Here is an 18774-nt window from a genome sequence, read left to right as displayed (position 1 = left end):
GCCATAAACTATAGAACTCAATCACATTCTCTACCAAATTTTTAAACAAGGTGCAAGAGGGAGGAACTAAAGGTTAACCACAATATGAACCATGTCATATGTATATGATGAATTTAAACATCTGCTAACAATAACCCCTCCATATCCAAAGCTCCACTATCCAAACGGTAAGATATAGAAAATTAACTATGAAACATAAACTAAACTATGGAATGAGCAATAGTCATAGGATTTATCAGAAAATGATGTATAGCTAATTGACTAATTATAAAAATATTATTATGCAACGAGATATCAAATGTTCTTCCATCCACTACTAGCAATAAAAACCTATCAAAACTCTATAGCTTCAATTCCAGTAATGCTCTTTCCTATTCTACAACCACGGCTAATCTATGTCATCTTAAAAAAGTNTAAAGATCAAACTTCAGGGACTACCTTTTCTCACAGAATATTTATTATGGATTTGATTAACAACTGCCAAGCTAAACTGTGCATATCTACTCCAACCATAGGGCAAACTAGCTGAATCTGCAACATCCAAATACATGGACAAATAGTCCACATTGTTTCCTTTTGGGAAAATAAGCGCACGCCTGTTCAAAAAAAAAAAACCAAGTTTGAAAGTGATAATCACTGGAAACAAGTATACATGCAAGATCAAATTCAAGAAAATTGACAATTATTAACCAGTTTAGCAAATCTCAGAAAAATACCATTTATAGCCACCAACAACAAATATATCCNAATAGAGCTTCTTGGTATTCANCCTCGAAAAGTTGTCAATTCTCCATGTGAATCTAGACGATGGAGGATCCTCAACAGGCTGACTCTCCACAGTATTGGCAGTTTCAAGTTGAGCTACAACTAACGATCACCAAAGAAACAAAAAAAAAAACAATCACCTATCAAATCTGGAATAAGCTGAAACCATAAATTAGCCCCCAAAGAAATAAAAAATTGTGACCCTAACCGAACCAGACCCTCCAATAGCAAACCAGGTATACAAGTAAAATGAAGTTACCTAATTAATTACATAATAAACAATTGAATCAAAACCGCACAACTTTCAAATACAAATCAATCAATGATTGGATGCAAATTATCTTCCGTTCTCAATCTTCGGCTGAAAAACGTTTCTTATTAAAAAAAACAAACAAAATCCCAAACCTGCGGCGCACAAGCCTCACGCGCACAACCACGAACCACCCTGCAACACGCACAACGAACCTCGATGAGACCGGACAGAACGAACCGCCACCGGAAAGACAGAGGTAGACGAGAGAATGGAAGCACGAACCGATGGAACACCTTAGGGTTAGGGCTTTGGGAAGACGAGAACGGGAATTTGTGAAATTTGGGCAGAGCGAGACTTTGGTGGTGTTGGAGACGACAGTTCTCTGAAACGGGAAGGGTTTGGACGAGAGTTCTCTGAAAGGGGACGAGACTGGCTTCGTATTTTTGGCTCGAAGAGTGTGGAAAACCCAAGCTGTGGGGTTTAATGAGCACCAACTTACCGACGGTCACATGACCCTCGGTAATACCCTCGGTAAAATGTATTTACCGAGGGACTGAAGGCCCTCGGTAATATCTCGCAAGTAAATCGGCGTTTTACTGTAGTGTCAAGGTAAGAATGAATAATTTCATATCCCTTTACCTGGTTGCTTAGCCCTATATTTATAGGCATTGAGTATGAGTTACGGGCAATAACCACTTGTACCTACTGGCCCATAATCTCGCAAGATTCGCCTACTAAGTGTAACTATCGTTAACGTGTCCTTGTATCTCACCGGAACTTTCGTACCTGTTTCCACTTACCTTTTCACTTCTCCCACTTAACTCCGAACAGGATGCCACCTAACCCAATCATGCTGCCACTATACCCGATCATGACACCACTTTACCCGATCATGACACCACTCTACCCGATCATGATAGAGTTAACCGGCCTCTCTACCATACATAAGCCCCCCAAGCCCCAAGCGTTGGAATAAGCGAACGGGTTTGATATTTTCGCTTTGCTAAGTCATGATTGAAGGATAAAAGATTCTTGACCTTACGATGAATACGAGATCGACGGTTGACATTAATTAGTCTTTTCACGAAAACCGAATATGAAAAGACGCGAGTTTCCCACCGTCAGATGTTATCATAATACACGGCTACGATGCATCTTCGATACCGCTTTATGCGGCTATAAATAGCGGGGGGGTCCCTCGCCATTTGCACCAACTGTTGTTCCTCTGTCAACTCTCACCGATCTACTTCTCTCCCAACTCGATCAGGCGTTTCAAGGTAATGTCTCTATCTTCCCATTCATCCAATAGGTCTAGGAAGGAGGGACGGGGATATGATGACGATGGGGTAAGCACCTCGTCATCGTCCAGTTCCTCCTTTGCCACATCTTCCCGTTCATCCGGGAACAAAGTGGCTTTTAACTATGATAATTCCCGAATGTGGACTTCTATACTTCCCCCTCCAATAGTACAGGGGTATGATTGGGCACCTCATGAGGTTAAAAACTATCTCCCGTACTTTATTTCTACTGTTTCTATTAGGCATTTGTTAGATAAAGTTGATATCTTGGCTACCCTTAGGGATATAGATGACTATACGTTTGTGGTTTGTCGAACGAACGGGCGGGCTTGCCATGGTCGAGAGGGTTATCCTGCAGATTTGTTTTATGTGTATATAACCTAGTTTCGAGATTTAGGCGTTAGACTCCCCTTTTCGGAGTTTCAAATGAGTGTTTTGAGAGAATTGAACATTTGCCCCGCGCAGCTACACCCGAACGAGTGGGCTGTCATGCAAGCTTTCAGTGTGCTCTGCACAGGATTAGTGCTGACCCCTACCCCTGCATCTTTCCTTTACTTCTTTCGTGCCTTACCTAACTCCAACCGGTCTTGGGTATCCGTACTTCATGTAAAGGATAAACAATTATTCGCCCCCTTCAATTCCTCCTACAAAGAATTTAAATCAAACTTTTGTAAGATAGTTATCCGAGAGTCGGGGCGACCAAAATACTTTTTTGACGATGGTCGGCCCAAATTCCCGCTGTATTGGACTGAGAATCCTAACTGCATAGACTCTTGGCCGAAGATGGAAATGACCGAAGCCGAACTGGATGTCATAAGTCAAATTGATCTATTACCTAGAAAGACATCGTCCCGTAAGCTTATTGACCTGATCGGGACCGACACTTTACGAGCCCGAGTGTTCGGTAAGGTTCTTATCTTTTTTCATTAAACGATCGGTAAGCATTAACTTGTCTAAATTGTCTTTTGTGTTGCAGACTTTTTTGGTGGTACGGAGCAACACGAATCTTTTGCTCGCCGGGTCTGCCGCTCTTACTTCTTCGATCCCTATTCCCGAAGCTACCCAAGACGTTAAATTGTCACATCTAGAGATTATAAAGGCAAAGCCAAAAAGAAAAGCTGCAGAAAAAACTCCCTCTCCTCCAAAGAGACAAAAAGTTATGGGTCCTCTTCTGACCGGTCCCTTGGATCCTCAGGTGCATGTAGCCGATTGTCTGCAATTTAACTTGACTCCCGAGGAACGAGTACCTTTCAAAGGCATGACACCTAGTGAGTCTTTGAACATGGCTTATGAGTTGATTGCTCGGGCCAGTGTGTGCTTGAATTATGCTGCCGGGACTACCAAGCCGTTATTGGTGGCCGAGCTAGAAACTGCTACTCATAGTTTAAATCAGTTGAAGAAGGAAAATGCCACCTTGACCGCTCGTATAGAGGAATTGACCAAACCCGCTGAAGATGATCGAGTTAAAGCTAAGAATGCCCTGGATGCGTCCCAAAAGGAAGTCACTTCGTTGCAACTGTCTGTTGACACTCTTCAATCAGATCTTCAAAAAGCAATGTCCCTAAATGATGAGTTGCTGAAGGATAAAAACGCTGCCCTCGCCGAACGGGATGACTTGCTGAAAGAAAAGTCTGCTTTAGAAGATCAGGTGTGTCAGGAGCGTGAACTTGGATTCAACCAAGGGATTGGGCAGTGCATTATTTTTTCAAAACCCTCTTAGAGCATCCCGAGTTTGATATCATGAAGGTTTACATGAACGGGGCTCTTGTTGATCTTTGTGATCCAGTTACGCTTGCCACTGAAGAATCTCCTACCGTTCCATCGACCGTCGCAATCGATCCTGCCAAAGAACTTTGATTGTACTCTTCATAGTTACTTAGTATTTTGTGTTATGAACTTCTTGCAAGCATGTCGTCGTAAATTTGTATTTGAGTTTTGACTGTTGACTAATAGTGCCATTTCGTATTGTGCTTTGCATGACAATATTTCAACTTTTGACTAGTAATGCCAATCTATGTGATGTTTTCGTTTTACTACATCACCCGATCACATACCAATTCTCTGACTTCATGTATTTGAAGTTAATTATCTAACTTCAACACGTTCTTCTCTCCATCTCACCCGATCAGGAGTCAATTATCTGACTTCCTGTATATGAAGTTAAGTATCTAACTTCAACACGTTCTTCCCTCCATCTCACCCGATCAGGAGTCAATTATCTGACTTCCTGTATCTGAAGTTAATTATCTAACTGCACCCGTTCCCCTCTTTGGATCACCCGATCGGAAGTCAATTATCTGACTTACAAACAACGAAGTTAATTATCTAACTTCAACACGTTCTTCCCTCCATCTCACCCGATCAGGAGTCAATTATCTGACTTCCTGTATCTGAAGTTAATTATCTAACTTCAAGACATTCTTCCCTCCATCTCACCCGATCAGGAGTCAATTATCTGACTTCCTGTATTTGAAGTTAACTATCTAACTTCAAGATGTTCTTCGCTCCATCTCACCCGATCAGGAGTCAATTCTCTGACTTCATGTATTTGAAGTTAATTATCTAACTTCAAGACGTTCTTCCCTCCATCTCACTCGATCAGGAGTCAATCATCTGACTTCCTGTATTTGAAATTAATTATCTAACTTCAAGACGTTCTTCCCTCCATCTCACCCGATCAGGAGTCAATTATTTGACTTCCTGTACATAACTAGTTCTACTCAACATGGTAACGAATAGCAGAAATGTTTTTATTTAGTAAAGTCAGAAAAATTACATAATATTCAACTAAAATAAAACTTCAAATGAGAAATGTTCCATGTGTTAGGGAGGACTTTTCCATTTAAGGATTCTAACTGATATGCCCCATTATTTAAACTCTCCTTTATCTTGAACGGGCCTTCCCAATTGGCTGACAGATTCTCGTGTGCAGGATCTTTTCTAGCCTCTCCCGTTCGTCTCCACACCAAGTCTCCTTCTACAAACCGTCTTGGTTTGACCTTAGTATTATATCGTCGAGCTATTAGTCTTTTATTAGCTTCTACTCGAGCAACAGCCAATTCTCTCCGTTCTGATAGGATGTCGAGATTGCTTCTGAGGTATTCTTCGTTCTTATGCATATTGCTGACCTATCTTCTTAACGTGTCTTCGCCCACCTCGACCGGTAACATGGCATCCGTACCGTAAGTGAGGTTGAAAGGTGACTCTCCTGTTGCACTTTGAGGTGAACATCGATATCCCCAAAGTACTTGCTGCGACTCGTCCGCCTAAGCTCCTTTTGCCTCCCCCAGCTTCTTTTTTAACTCTTGTACTATAATTTTGTTCATGGCTTCTGCTTGGCCGTTCGTCTGCAGATGTTCTACCGAACTTGTCAAGGGTATGATTCCTAACTCTTTGTAAAATGCGATCAACTTCTTGTCGACAAACTGACGCCCATTGTCTGTGATGATATATTTTGGTATACCGAACTTGCAAATCAATCTCTAGACAAATTTTTGCACCTGAGACGCCGATATTTTAGCCAGAGGTTCTGCTTCTACCCATTTGGTGAAATAATCGACTGCCACTAAGAGAAACTTCAATTGTGAGCGACCGGTCGGGAATGGTCCTACAATATCCATCCCCCATTGAGCGAAGGGCCATGGAGACACCATACCTAGCAACTCAATGGCCGATGCGTGAATTATGTTCCCATACTTCTGACAAGCCAAACATTTAGTGACAAAAGCTTGACAATCTTTTTCCATCGTAGGCCAATAAAATCCTGCCCTCAACGCACGGGCTCTAAGTGACCGACCGCCACCGTGTCTGCCACATATCCCTTCATGCAGCTCCCTCATAATGTATTCTGATTCTTCTTTGGACAAACATTTTAACATAGACATGACATACCCTCTTCGGTAAAGTTCTTCTCCCACTATAACATATCGTGCAATTTGTCTAGCCTCTTCGGGACGAAGACTTATACCTTCTCCTTGCTTCTTGATAAGCAACATAATATCTCTCCTCCAATCATCCCGTTCGGCTATACAACTTACGTGCATACAATCAACTATGGGTTTGAACACAATTTGGCGGACCAGGGAGGATAGCTAACCTTTTTCTTTCCCGGTCGTCAGCTTAGAAAGCCTGTCAACTCTTTGGTTCTCTTCCCTCGGTATATGTTTTAAATCCATGGATTCGAAATGGGAGAACAGCTGCTTGGCTTTGTGGAAGTATTTTAATAACTGATCATCCCTTATCTGGAACGTCCCGTTCATATACCCTTCTACAAGCTGTGAATCTGTCTTGCAGCGAAGAACTTCTACTCCCAAGTCCCGTGCTAACTCCAAGCCTACTATTAAAGCTTTGTACTCTGCCTGATTATTACTGACTTTAAACCGGAAAATCAAGGCTTGTTCTATCATAATACCGTTCGACCCTTCTAAGACTATTCCCGCTCCTCCACCTTGATGACTGGACGATCCATCTACATATAATATCCATGGGTGGAAAGTTGAATCTACCACAAGCAGTTCAGCCACAAAATCTGCCAGATGTTGTCCCTTAACAGATCCTCTTGGCTCATACCTCAGACCTAACTCAGAGAGTTCTACGAACCACCCGATCATTCTCCCTGCCAGATCGGGTTTTCTTAAGATTTTAGCAATGGGGTAATCCGTATGAACTACAACCTGGTTTCCTTGTAGGTAGGGTCTAAGTCTTCGGGTAGCATTCACTAAGGCCAGAACTACTTTTTCTAGCTGTTGATACCTGGTTTCTACTTCCTTCAAAATTCTACTGATAAAGTATATTGGTCTAAATTCAGCAATTTCTTGGACCAAAGCTGCACTAATCGCTTCTTCACTGACTGCCAAAAATAAGTGTAGCTCGCTGCAATAGTCGGGTCGTCTCATAACTGGAGGATTAGTGACAATTTGCTTTACTTCTCCAAATGATGCTTCACATCGTTCGTTCCACTCTCCCTGGGTTTGTTTCTTCATTATCTTTAAGATTGCCTGAATACGTTCAGCCAATTTGGGTATGAACCTTGACAATGATGTTAGCCTTCCCACTAACCTTTGCACCTCCTTCAGATTTCTTGGGCTTCTCATCTCCAGAACGGCTCGGCATTTGTCTGGATTGGCCTTTGATGAGCCTCTCCAGTGTAGTACGGACGCAGAAAAGGTTGAATGGAAGAAGATCCAGCAAGCAGCAGCGGAATTGGTTGATGTTCAGTGGAGTGAATGTGGCGGTAGAGAAGGAAAAGAAGTGGTTCCTTAGCTCAGGCGGCTTCCATTGNTGGAAGAAAGCTAAGAGGTGGGAGAGAGTTGAGAGAAGAAGTAACTTTGGCAAGCATTTGCTAAGTTGAGAAGAATTNCAGAAATGCAGAAATTTCTCATAGAATCCAAAGTGTGATACAAAGCTGCCAGGATGGGTTTTATAAGTGAACCCCCTTGGCTGTGTGCATGAATTTCATGACCCATGAAGAGTGGATCAGCTGCCACGTATAATCCCATGTGCAGCAGGTGCTGGCCTTCTAGAAAAGCTTATTTACAATGTGACAAAATCAATACACACATGATCTGGTGCTGAAAATAAAATGACTTTGCCATGGGTGTGCTTAGCAAAGAATGGTGGTGTGGCTAACAACTTTGATAGTCATGTGGACAAATTTGCCCTTTCTCTTGGTGTCCATGTCTTCAAGCTCTTGTTGGAGTTTCCTGGTCATGCTTCTAGTGATGGGTCCATGATGGGCTTGGACCCAAGTCATCATCCCCTCCCTCTTGGAAAGGATTTGTCCTCAAATCTGATAGCTTGCTTGAGGATTTATTTTTTTAGCTTTATAGATCTTCCACCTGAGTCAAATATCATTCTGCAATAAGCATCAAACAGATTTCTAATTAGTTTTCTATAACCCAACAAAAGATATAAAAGAACATGTTGAGAAGAATATTTCTTAATTTTAAAATTTTCAAGTTTAGTACTATAAAGAAACCTTTCTTCTTTTGAAATTTTATTTGTCTCTTGAGTTAGTGGTACCCATAAAAGTAACCCTAACCCAAGTTGTGAATTGCCATATGTTGAAAGTTTTATCATTTTTAAAGATGGCATGGCAAATTCTGGNAGANAAAATTGAGATTTTGGACTTTCAAAAATAAATGGGGAAAAGTGAAAGGATAGAAAACCTCCCCTTAATAGTTTTGATTCCATTGTGGTTGAAGGAGATTTTGTTCTTAATTTCTTTTCTTCACTTTCTTCCACTTCTTTTCTTTCAATTTCTTCTTTGTCTTCTTTTTCTTTTATTCTCTCTTCCTCTTTTTTTATTCCCTCTAATTCTATACTTCTTTGATCTTCTTCTTTCAACTTTCTTTCTTTTTCTCTTTCATCCCTTTCCTTGTTAAGGCGCATTTGTGCTTGATCCTCTGCCACTTGTGTTGATGAGAGAGGATGAAGTACAAATTTCTTCTCATGATGGTGCACAGTTATGGTATTGGTAAGACCATTATGAATTGTTTTATGATCAAATTGCCATGGTCTTCCCAATAACACATGACAAATTTCCATTGGAACTACATCACATAAAANTTTGTTTTTAAAATTGCNAATGGAAATTGTTACTGTGACCTNATCCTTGNCTGTGATATTCCCATCTTTATTGATCCAATGTATTTTATAAGGTTTAGGATGGGGTTGCACAACAAGTTTTAATTTTTCAACCAATCTAGTGCTACAACAGTTAGAGCACGAACCACTATCAACAATGAGAGAACAAGTATTATTTTGGATTTGACATCTTGTGTGAAAGAGAGTCTCTCTTTGTGATAGATGTTCTTCACTAGATTGATTATCAAAAATTTTCTTGATCATGAGAAGTTGCCCTTCACAAGGATAGACTTCCTCAGTAGTGGATTTTTCTTGATCACTCTCATTCTCACTACTGGATGATTCACTACTATAACTGTCAATGCCCCTTAAAATGATAGTTCTTTTGGTGGGACATTGTGCAGCTACATGTCCTCTTCCCAGACACTTAAAACATTTGATATCACTAGTCCGAGTGTGTGAAGATGACTCTTGTGTGGGCTTCTCAACAATTTTGGCTAAAGGCTTAAAAGGCTCTTTTTCTTTAAAATTTTCCTTTAAAACAATAGGGTGAACCTGAACTCTTTTAGAAGAGAATTTTCTCAAGTTTTGTTGTTCTACCTTAATACACATTTGAACAAGATCATTCAAATCTCTATAAGGTAGTAGTTCAACTCTATCTCGAATTTCAAAATTAAGCCCACTTAAAAATCTAGCCAAAGTAATTTCCGAAGCCTCTACTATGCCTGCCCTCATTATGTATAACTCCATTTTTTGTCTATATTCTTCAACAGTCATAGACTTTTGTTGTAATCTTTGGAGTTTATCCATGAGTTCTCTATTGTAATAGGAGGGAATATGTCTCCTCCTAAGGGCAGTTTTGAGATCATTCCAATAATGAATTGGAGGAGCTTGATGTCTAAGTCTCTCTTGGACTAAGGCAGTCCACCAATACATTGCATACCCTTGAAAGCTTAGGGTAGCTAGAGAAACTTTTCTTTCTTCACTTACTTGGCGGCAAGCAAACAATTGTTCCACCTTCATTTCCCAATCAAGATAGGCCTCAACATTGTCCTTCCCATGGAAGTGAGGCAAAACAACATTGACTTCTTTAGGGGGGTGGTGGTACATGAACATTTCTCCTAGATTTCCTAGAAGAAGAAGGTTGATTGTAATAATCCCCTACATTTAGAGGTATGCCCTCTACTTGAGAATGATCACTTTGACTTCCCCTAGACCCATTTTGTTCTTCTCTTAACAACCTCAACTCATCTTGAATCATAGGATTTTGAAGCTCTCTATTGACTCTTTCTTGACTCATTTTCCTTTCAATTTCATTGAGTTGATTGACTAAAGTTTGAAGAGTAACTTGTTCTTTTTGATTTTCATTATCACTAATCCTAGGAGAATTCCTTTTAGACATTATGATGGACTTAAATGTTATTCTTGAAATAAAGACTAAAGATTTCACTTAGAAAGCAATATTCCAGGTAAGGGAGGTGAATCACTAGGATTGCTTAAATACCAAGCCTTGTCCTTGCCAAATATGCTTCTAGCTACTTACTAGAATCTTTATATCAAAATCACTTTTAAATCCACCTAAGTCTTAAAGACAACAACAAACAAAGCAAAGATAAAAAGCTAAACTCTAAATTTGGACCCCTAAAGAGAGCTTCCTATTCGCACAAGAAGTATGATATCTAGTCGAGAAATGAAAAAAAAACAAAGTAAAGTGAGGTCTCCTAGGTGAGGCTTAGATTTTGGATCTAAGAGACACTCACCGTCTACCAAATTTTAGGTGATGAGACTTTAAGTCTAGTTTAGCAAATGAGAGGAGAACACTTGTGAGCTCTTCCCCCACACTTGTTGTAGATGGCTGCATTACAAAGATGAAAAAAAAATTACACAATTTACAGCAAAGAAAAGTAATAATGGAAGGGAAATGGGAGTGCAACTTTGGCCTCTCTCAAAGGAAAGTTGTATGCACTAGGTGCAGCCACAAAGCTCACAGTTGCAAAGGGTGAAGCTAGTCAAATTCAGGATGTCAACACACGGATCCAGTAGTTGCTGGTGCTGCAACAGATACTGGATTTTCTACACTACCGAGAGAATGGATTTTGATGTGCCAAACCATCCTTCAATCCAACTTTATCCTCACCAATCTTCTTTCTAGAATGCTACCAACAATGTAGAGCCACTTGAAGCTATTCTGCAGCCACAAGAACACTCACAAGAGCCACCAATATTAATGATAATTGCAAGAAAAATTGTTAATGCTGTTGCTGGAAAGAAACTCAGAATTACACCACGGGAATTGTATCAAACATATGGTGACAGAATTTCAATCAACAAAAATCAAGCAATTAATCAGTTTGCAATTGTAGTTAGCACTCAAAAGAAACTTAGAAAGGCTCTAGAATAGATTCAAAAAGCAATAAAAACACACATTTGCAGTATGACAGTTTTCATATTGAATTCTCCAAATTTGGGAAAGTGTTTGATGTATTGACTCAAAGAAAACAGAATTTGTGGTTTCTGCTGTTACTGTAACGAAACAACTTGGATTGCGGGATGTTTGAGCTTCTTTTAATTTTTATTTGCAAAGCACAATGGCTGTAAAGGCATAGAGAACATAATCCCAGCTTTTGTCAATCCACACATTCATACTAAAACTCAGTTCAAGTGAACATTCAAAACTGAATGCACATATATGAAGGCTGGAAATTTTGAGATGACACACGACTGATATAATATTTGGTGTATGATGATTTCCAACAAGTTTAGATGATGAAAAGAAGTAGGTGCAGTCAGTTAAACATCCACAAAACAGTTTACAACAAAATCTTACTATGACACTTCCCAAGAAAAAATGGTCAAATAAGGTGTTCAAGTAGTGACACCAAACAAATCCGAGAAAATGACCATATGAACAGTAAACACCAGTTTTGATGCACTTTTTACAGATGTTTAAGCAACCAAACCAACATAAAACAACAATATTAGGAGAATGGCTATTCTACTAGATGATTTCAAGCCAAATGAGGAAGTGACATGGTGATTTTGTGCATTTGTGTAGGTTTGACCATAAAGTCAGTTTAGACACATTTCAATTGATCAAACAAAGTGGTTTTGAAGTGTTAAATGCATAAAAGATAGCAAAGATGCAGAATCACCATTCAAGTTGCCAAATTATGCAAAAAATATGTGAAAAACTGCAGCACTTTTAAAATCATTTGACTGGAAGCAAAGCTGGCTTAAACAACAATGACTTCATAGAGATTTAAGCTCTAGATCTAGCTCCAGAAATTGGAACTAGCAGAATTGAGAATGTCCTACTAGATGTGCAAAAACAGAAGCACGATGCAAAGCTTTTTGAACCAGAAAAGCAAAACAGAATTTGCTGCTGAAATGCAATTGCTCACAACTCAAGCATTCAGATCTGAATTATACAAGTTAAACATGTGAAATTGATTCAGATCTCTAAATCAAACTTTTACACAACCTCAAAATCAATAGATCTGGATTTTAACAGCTTAAACCATATGTAGCAGTGAAATTTGCTGAAAAATTGGAAATCCAGCAATTAACACCAACTTTTCGTGATTCAATGATGAAAATGGGTTGTGTGAGCTTGAAACATGTTTAGAATCATGAAATAAACTTGCAGCAAACTTTAAACACCATAGATCTGGACAGAACAGAAAATCGAAAGTGGTTCCAGATTGGACACAAACAAATTGATGTAGATTTTAGAAAAACCAGCAGATTTGACTGTTTCCTTCAACGCTTAAGCTCATGTGATCAAAGCTAGACAATGTCTTGATGCTTTTTATGATCAATGAAGAGCTATCACTGCACTGGATTTACTCAAAACGGAAAACATATTTGCTGAATGGAAAAACACTGTGACAAATTAAAAACTGCTTCAACATAGCACATGACCATGACAAACTGGAAATCTGGATTTAAAAACTGAATAGACTGGAAACACATGAGATGCACCGATTAAAATGTAGAAGAGCAGAACAACACGAAACAGTAAAATGAAATTGGAAAGTGACTTAGCTGGAGCGTGATGCAGAACATAGGCTCTGAATACCACTTGATGAGCCTCTCCAGTGTAATACGGACGCAGAAAAGGTTGAATGGAAGAAGATCCAGCAAGCAGCAGCGAAATTGGTTAATGTTCAGTGGAGTGAATGTGGCGGTAGAGAAGGAAAAGAAGTGGTTCCTTAGCTCAGGCGGCTTCCATTGATGGAAGAAAGCTAAGAGGTGGGAGAGAGTTGAGAGAAGAAGTNACTTTGGCAAGCATTTGCTAAGTTGAGAAGAATTNCAGAAATGCAGAAATTTCTCATAGAATCCAAAGTGTGATACAAAGCTGCCAGGATGGGTTTTATAAGTGAACCCCCTTGGCTGTGTGCATGAATTTCATGACCCATGAAGAGTGGATCANCTGCCACGTATAATCCCATGTGCAGCAGGTGCTAGCCTTCTAGAAAAGCTTATTTACAATGTGACAAAATCAATACACACGTAATCTGGTGCTGAAAATAAAATGACTTTGCCATGGGTGTGCTTAGCAAAGAATGGTGGTATGGCTAGCAACTTTGATAGTCATGTGGACAGATTTTCCCCTTCTCTTGGTGTCCATGTCTTCAAGCTCTTGTTGGAGTTTCCTGGTCATGCTTCTAGTGATGGGTCCATGATGGGCTTGGACCCAAGTCATCAGCCTTTTTGCCTCGCGAAGTCAACATAAAAACCAAAAATTTACCCGCAGATACTCCGAATGTACACTTAAGAGGATGGAGCCTCATCCCGAACTTCCGCACTTAACCAAGAACCTCCTACAGGTCCCGTAAGTGCTCCTCTACCGATTGGCTCCTCACCACCATGTCGTCCACGTAAACCTCCATGCATTTTCCTATTTGGTTATGAAAAACCTTGTCCATCAGTCGTTGATACGTTGCCCCTACATTTTTTAAACCGAACGGCATAACGTCGTTACAGTAATTGGATCGCTCTGTTATAAAGGTTGTTTTTTCTCCATCCGGTTGGTAATAGGAATCTGATTGTACCCCGAATAAGCGTCCAAAAAGCTCAATATCTCGTATCCTGAGACTCCATCAACCAATCCATCTATGCTCGGGAGAGGGTACGTGTCCTTCGGGCATGCTTTATTAAGGTCAGTGAAGTCTGTACACATTCTCCACTTCCCGTTCAGTTTTTTCACCATAACAACATTGGATAGCCAGGTGGTGTACTTCACTTCCCGAATAAAGCCTGCTTCTAATAACTTTTCGACTTCTTCATCCACCGCCTTCCTCTTTTCGTTGCCCAATCTTCGTTTCTTCTGTGCCACCGGTCGCGCCTCTTTGAATAACGACATCTTATGAGATATTACGTCCGGATGGATACTTGGCATATCAGAAGCTGTCCATGCAAAAAAATCTATATTTTTCATTAAGGTTTCCTCCATTGACGCAGCCTGATCGGTGGTTAAGTTGCGTCCTATAGTGGTAAATCGTTCTTCCTTCTCTCCGATAATTAACGGACATACTTCTCCCAACGGTTCTACTCGTTCATCCAAATGCGTTCGGGGATCTAACTCCATCATTGCGACCTCCGACCTTTTGCTTTGGAAGTCAATTGCTCTCGGCTTCACCTTCAAACCTGCAACGTAACACTCCCGAGCCATTTTTTGGTCCACCCGAACGGTGTGCACTACCCCATCGTCCGTGGGATACTTTAAAGTTAAATATGGAGTTGAGACAATAGCCCCGAAAGCGTTCAGGCATGGTCGTCCCAAAAGGACGTTGTATGACGTATCAGCTTCCACCAGTAAAAACTGAATCTTCGTTTCCTTAGCATTCTTATCCAGCCCCAAACTGGTTCTCAGGTCGACGTACCCCTTTGTATCTACCCTTTTGCCGGCAAACCCTACTATTTGTTCATTGAAAGGCATAATGGCATCCTCCGAAATTTCCATTTGCCTAAATGTCTTCCAATACAAGATATTAGCCGAACTACCTTGATCTATTAAAACTTTGCCGACCTGGTATCGAGCGATCATAGCGGTTATGACCATCGGATCATCTTGTTCCAGATCGGGTGCATGAAAGTCTTCATCAGAGAAGGTGATGGTGGGCATAAATCTTTTTTGCACTCCTGTTCGACTAACACTGTGTAGATTCCTCAAGTGTCTCTTTTTGGCAGCTGATGTTGAACCACCACCTATGAATCCTCCAGAGATCGTATTGATTACACCTCTGACCGTTCGGTCTAGGCTCCTGCTTCTACTCCGATCCTTCCTTCGTTGGCTCATTCTCTTGGGAGGGTCCTGTCGCATGAAGGACCGTCTTGTTCTGTTTGACGACCCCTCCCCCCTTTTGAACAAACCTTTGAAGATGTCCCGCCTGGACCAAAGTTTCCAACTTATCCTTTAATGTGACACAATCCTCCGTGGTATGTCCTCGGTTCTGATGATACCGACAGTATTTACTCTCATCTGCCCCTATTGGCGTTGGTATTTGAACTACAGCCATAAGGTCGGCTCTCAATGCTTCCTCCAATACCCTTGCACGGGGTGCGTTCAATGAGGTGTGATGGACATATTGTTGGATTCTGGTTTGGTCTCTACCTCGATGACCACCTCTCTTATCATTTCTCCCGAACGATTGTTCAGCCCTATCTCTGCCCGTACGGTTCATCGGTTCAATCTCCTCTCTCCCTCGTTGATGGGCTCTTCCCTCCTCTACTCGAATAAAATTGGCCAATCTGTTTTGTAACTCATACATACTCTGAGGTTCTTCCGCATGCAAGTAATCACAAAATGGGTCAGGCCTTAGTGCTGTCGTTAGCGCACTTACAATCAATCTTTGATCTGTGTTTCTTACTTGTCGAGCAGTACGATTGAATCTGTCCATGAACGCCTTGAGGGACTCATCTCGTCCTTGTCTCATTCTCACCAAAGCTGTATATTTCACTCCAGGTGTTTTGCTTGAAGCGTACTGTTGGGTAAACAATTGCCTAAGTACGGCAAAACTATCGATTGTTCCCGGTTGCAGGGAATGAAACCAATCTAACGCTTCTTCCTTCAGTGAAAGGGAAAAAACCTTACACCATACTAACTTGTCCGACAAATACACAACCATTGCATCCACAAAAGATCGCAAGTGTTTGACCGGGTCCGACGAGCCTCCATATTTCTCCATTGAGGGCAGCATTTTGTTTTCTGGTATGATCGCCCTCATTACCCTTGGCGTGAAAGGGTGAAGTCCTTCAGCCTGATCATCAGGTACAGGATTTCGTCTCTCCATTTCATTTTGTCGTTCTTCATTATTGTTATTGGATTCACCTCTGCCTCCACCTCTGCCTCCACCTCTGCCTACTCCATGCCCATTCACTCTTCCCACTCCTAGGCTTGGCCCTGCGCTATGGTTCCCTCGTCTTTTCTCCCCCTGGGTCGGGTGTTGACCCCTTTCTTCACTATCTGAGTTAACAATCTCAACATTTACGGACTGAACGGACAACCCTCCCCCTCCATTGGCCCGTTCTGCCCTAAGTGCCGTCATTTCTGCTCTCATTTCCTGCATCTGTCGCTGTAAATCTTGCAACAGCTGTAAAGGAAATTCTCCTGCCATCGTGATCGTACTTGGGTTGAAATAAGAATCTCGGGCCCCACGGTGGGTGCCAAAATGTTTCGAATGTAGGACGTAAGATTGTATACTGATCCAAGTATGTTGATGGAACACCCCTAATGATTCAAGACTGAACGCGATTCAAACTGTCTCGACGAAACGCTTCAGATAATGTCACTCTTACGCCTGAACGGTTGCGACCTGCAAGTTAGCACTTCGACGCTCAAGTCAGCAGAGTCACAATAATATCAAGGTAAGAATGAATAATTTCAGATCCCTTTACCTGGTTGCTTACCCCTATATTTATAAGCGTTGAGTATGAGTTACGGGCCATAACCACTTGTACCTACTGGCCCATAATCTCGCAAGATTCGCCCACTAAGCGTAATTGTCGTTAATGTGTCCTTGTATATCGCCAGAACTTTCGTACCTGTTTCCACTTTCCTTTTAACTTCTCCCACTTAACTCCGAACAGGATGCCACGTAACCCGATTATGCTGCCACTCTACCCGATCATGATAGAGTTAAGTGAATAGGCAGGTTAAATTTTCTCTCAACTATTCTGCAACTGTAAAAAATGCTAATGGCATATATGTTGTCCCAGAGATGAAGAATGATTTTCATCCACAACAACTCATAGAATTCTTCCTTCGCAGTCTTGTTACTGCATTCTACTTTTTGGTCATATATATATATATATATATATATATATATATGGGGTTTGCTAACTTGCGTACGTCTGTTTTTCAGTTGGTACATTTTAGCAATGTGTACCGGGTTTCAGTAGACAAAAATACCCTTATATATCATGAATTCTAAGTTTTAAGGTTAAGGGTATTTTAATAATTTTCATTCTCAAAATTAAAAAAATAAAAAAAGAAACACCCCAAACCCTTACCCACCTCTCTCATTCCTCTCAACCATTTCTCTTTCACTCCAACCTTTTCTCTGTCATCCCTACTCTAGTCTCAATTGAAAAAAATCAGAAACACTTGCCTTATTTTAATAATTTTCATTCTCAAAACTAAAAAATGAAACCCCACACCCTTACTCACCTCCTTCATTCCTCTCAACCCTTTCTCCTTCATCTCTCTCACTCAAACATGTGCTCTGTCATCTTTGCACTAGTTCCAACTAAAAAAACACTCATTATAAAACGATTTAATTTTTTAAAGAGTTGAGTCATTGACATATTCACCTTCCGAAAAAAGTTCATTCAAAATTTTTTTAATTTCATTATCTTCACTATATATATTAGAGCTAACGGGTACAACTTGCATCAAGACTTATGAGCATCATTCCTTTACATTCTGAGACTACTATGTAACATTGCTCCGTGGCCATTTAATTTTTATTTGGTAGAAATTCATTAACTTGTTTTCCTTTACTAAAGAAAAAACAAATCAAAATACAATAAAATTCTCAACGATAAAATCAAACAATAAAACTTCTAAATCTTGAAATTTTATTTAAAATTATATAAAGAAAAAATTAGGTGCTTTAATTTTTTTATTTATGTAAGTATTTTTTTCTCTAACCATTTTATTTAATAATGAGTGTTTTATTAGTTGGGGCTGGTGCAGAGATGACAGAGAAAATGTTTGAGTGAGAGAGATGAAGGAGAAAGGATCGAGAGAGATGAAGGAGATGAATAAGGGTTTGGGGTTTCTTTTTTTAGTTTTGAGAATGAAAATTATTAAAATAAGGCAAGTGTTTCTGATTTTTTTCAATTGGGACTAGAGTAGGGATGACAGAGAAAAGGTTGGAGTGAAAGAGATGAAAGAGAAAGGATTGAGAGGAATGAGACAGGTGGGTAAGGGTTTGGCGAGTTTCTTTTTTTATTTTTTTAATTTTGAGAATGCAAATTATTAAAATACCCTTAACCTTAAAACTTAGAATTCATGATATAAGAGTATTTTTGTCTACTGAAATCCGGTACACATTGTTAAAATGTACCAAGTGAAAAACAGGCGTACGCAAGTTAGCAAACCCATATATATATATATATATATATATATATACTCATTCTAGTTTTCTTTATTCTTTTCTCTCAAGTTTATTTGCGTTTTGCATCATTTCTTTGTGTTTCATCTTTTCTTTCAAACTTTGTTTTACTATATTACATTGTTAAGATCATAGTGCATTTCTTGGATTAATATTCAAATTTTCGTTTCTGGCATAGAGATCAATCAAGCAAGCATATTGATCAATATCAGGACGTGACAATTATAAATCTTAAAAATATAATTTAAGCCAA

At 40.0% G+C, this 18774-nt stretch overlaps 2 protein-coding genes across 2 annotated transcripts; both read right to left on the bottom strand.

Moving 5' to 3' along the window:
- Positions 1-7: 7 nt before the first annotated feature.
- On the bottom strand, positions 8-2223 carry LOC111241177 (ubiquitin carboxyl-terminal hydrolase 12-like). The gene is made up of 4 exons (XM_022778055.1): positions 2159-2223; positions 1155-1210; positions 717-867; positions 8-596 (listed from the first exon to the last, which is right to left on the bottom strand). The coding sequence occupies exons 1-4, from the start codon at positions 2221-2223 to the stop codon at positions 428-430; spliced, it is 441 nt and encodes a 146-aa protein (XP_022633776.1). The 3' UTR covers positions 8-427.
- Positions 2224-5798: 3575 nt separating this feature from the next.
- On the bottom strand, positions 5799-7428 carry LOC106754782. The gene is made up of 3 exons (XM_014636845.1): positions 7375-7428; positions 6413-7313; positions 5799-6340 (listed from the first exon to the last, which is right to left on the bottom strand). Exons 1-3 carry the CDS (start codon positions 7426-7428, stop codon positions 5799-5801), a joined length of 1497 nt encoding a protein of 498 aa, XP_014492331.1.
- Between the last annotated feature and the right edge of the window lie 11346 nt (positions 7429-18774).

This window comes from Vigna radiata, unplaced genomic scaffold (assembly GCF_000741045.1).
Source record: "Vigna radiata var. radiata cultivar VC1973A unplaced genomic scaffold, Vradiata_ver6 scaffold_474, whole genome shotgun sequence".
In the NCBI taxonomy this organism is placed as follows: Eukaryota; Viridiplantae; Streptophyta; class Magnoliopsida; order Fabales; family Fabaceae; genus Vigna; species Vigna radiata.
The sequence above is the reverse complement of the archived record's forward strand: the minus strand, read 5'-3'. Positions and strand labels throughout refer to the sequence as shown.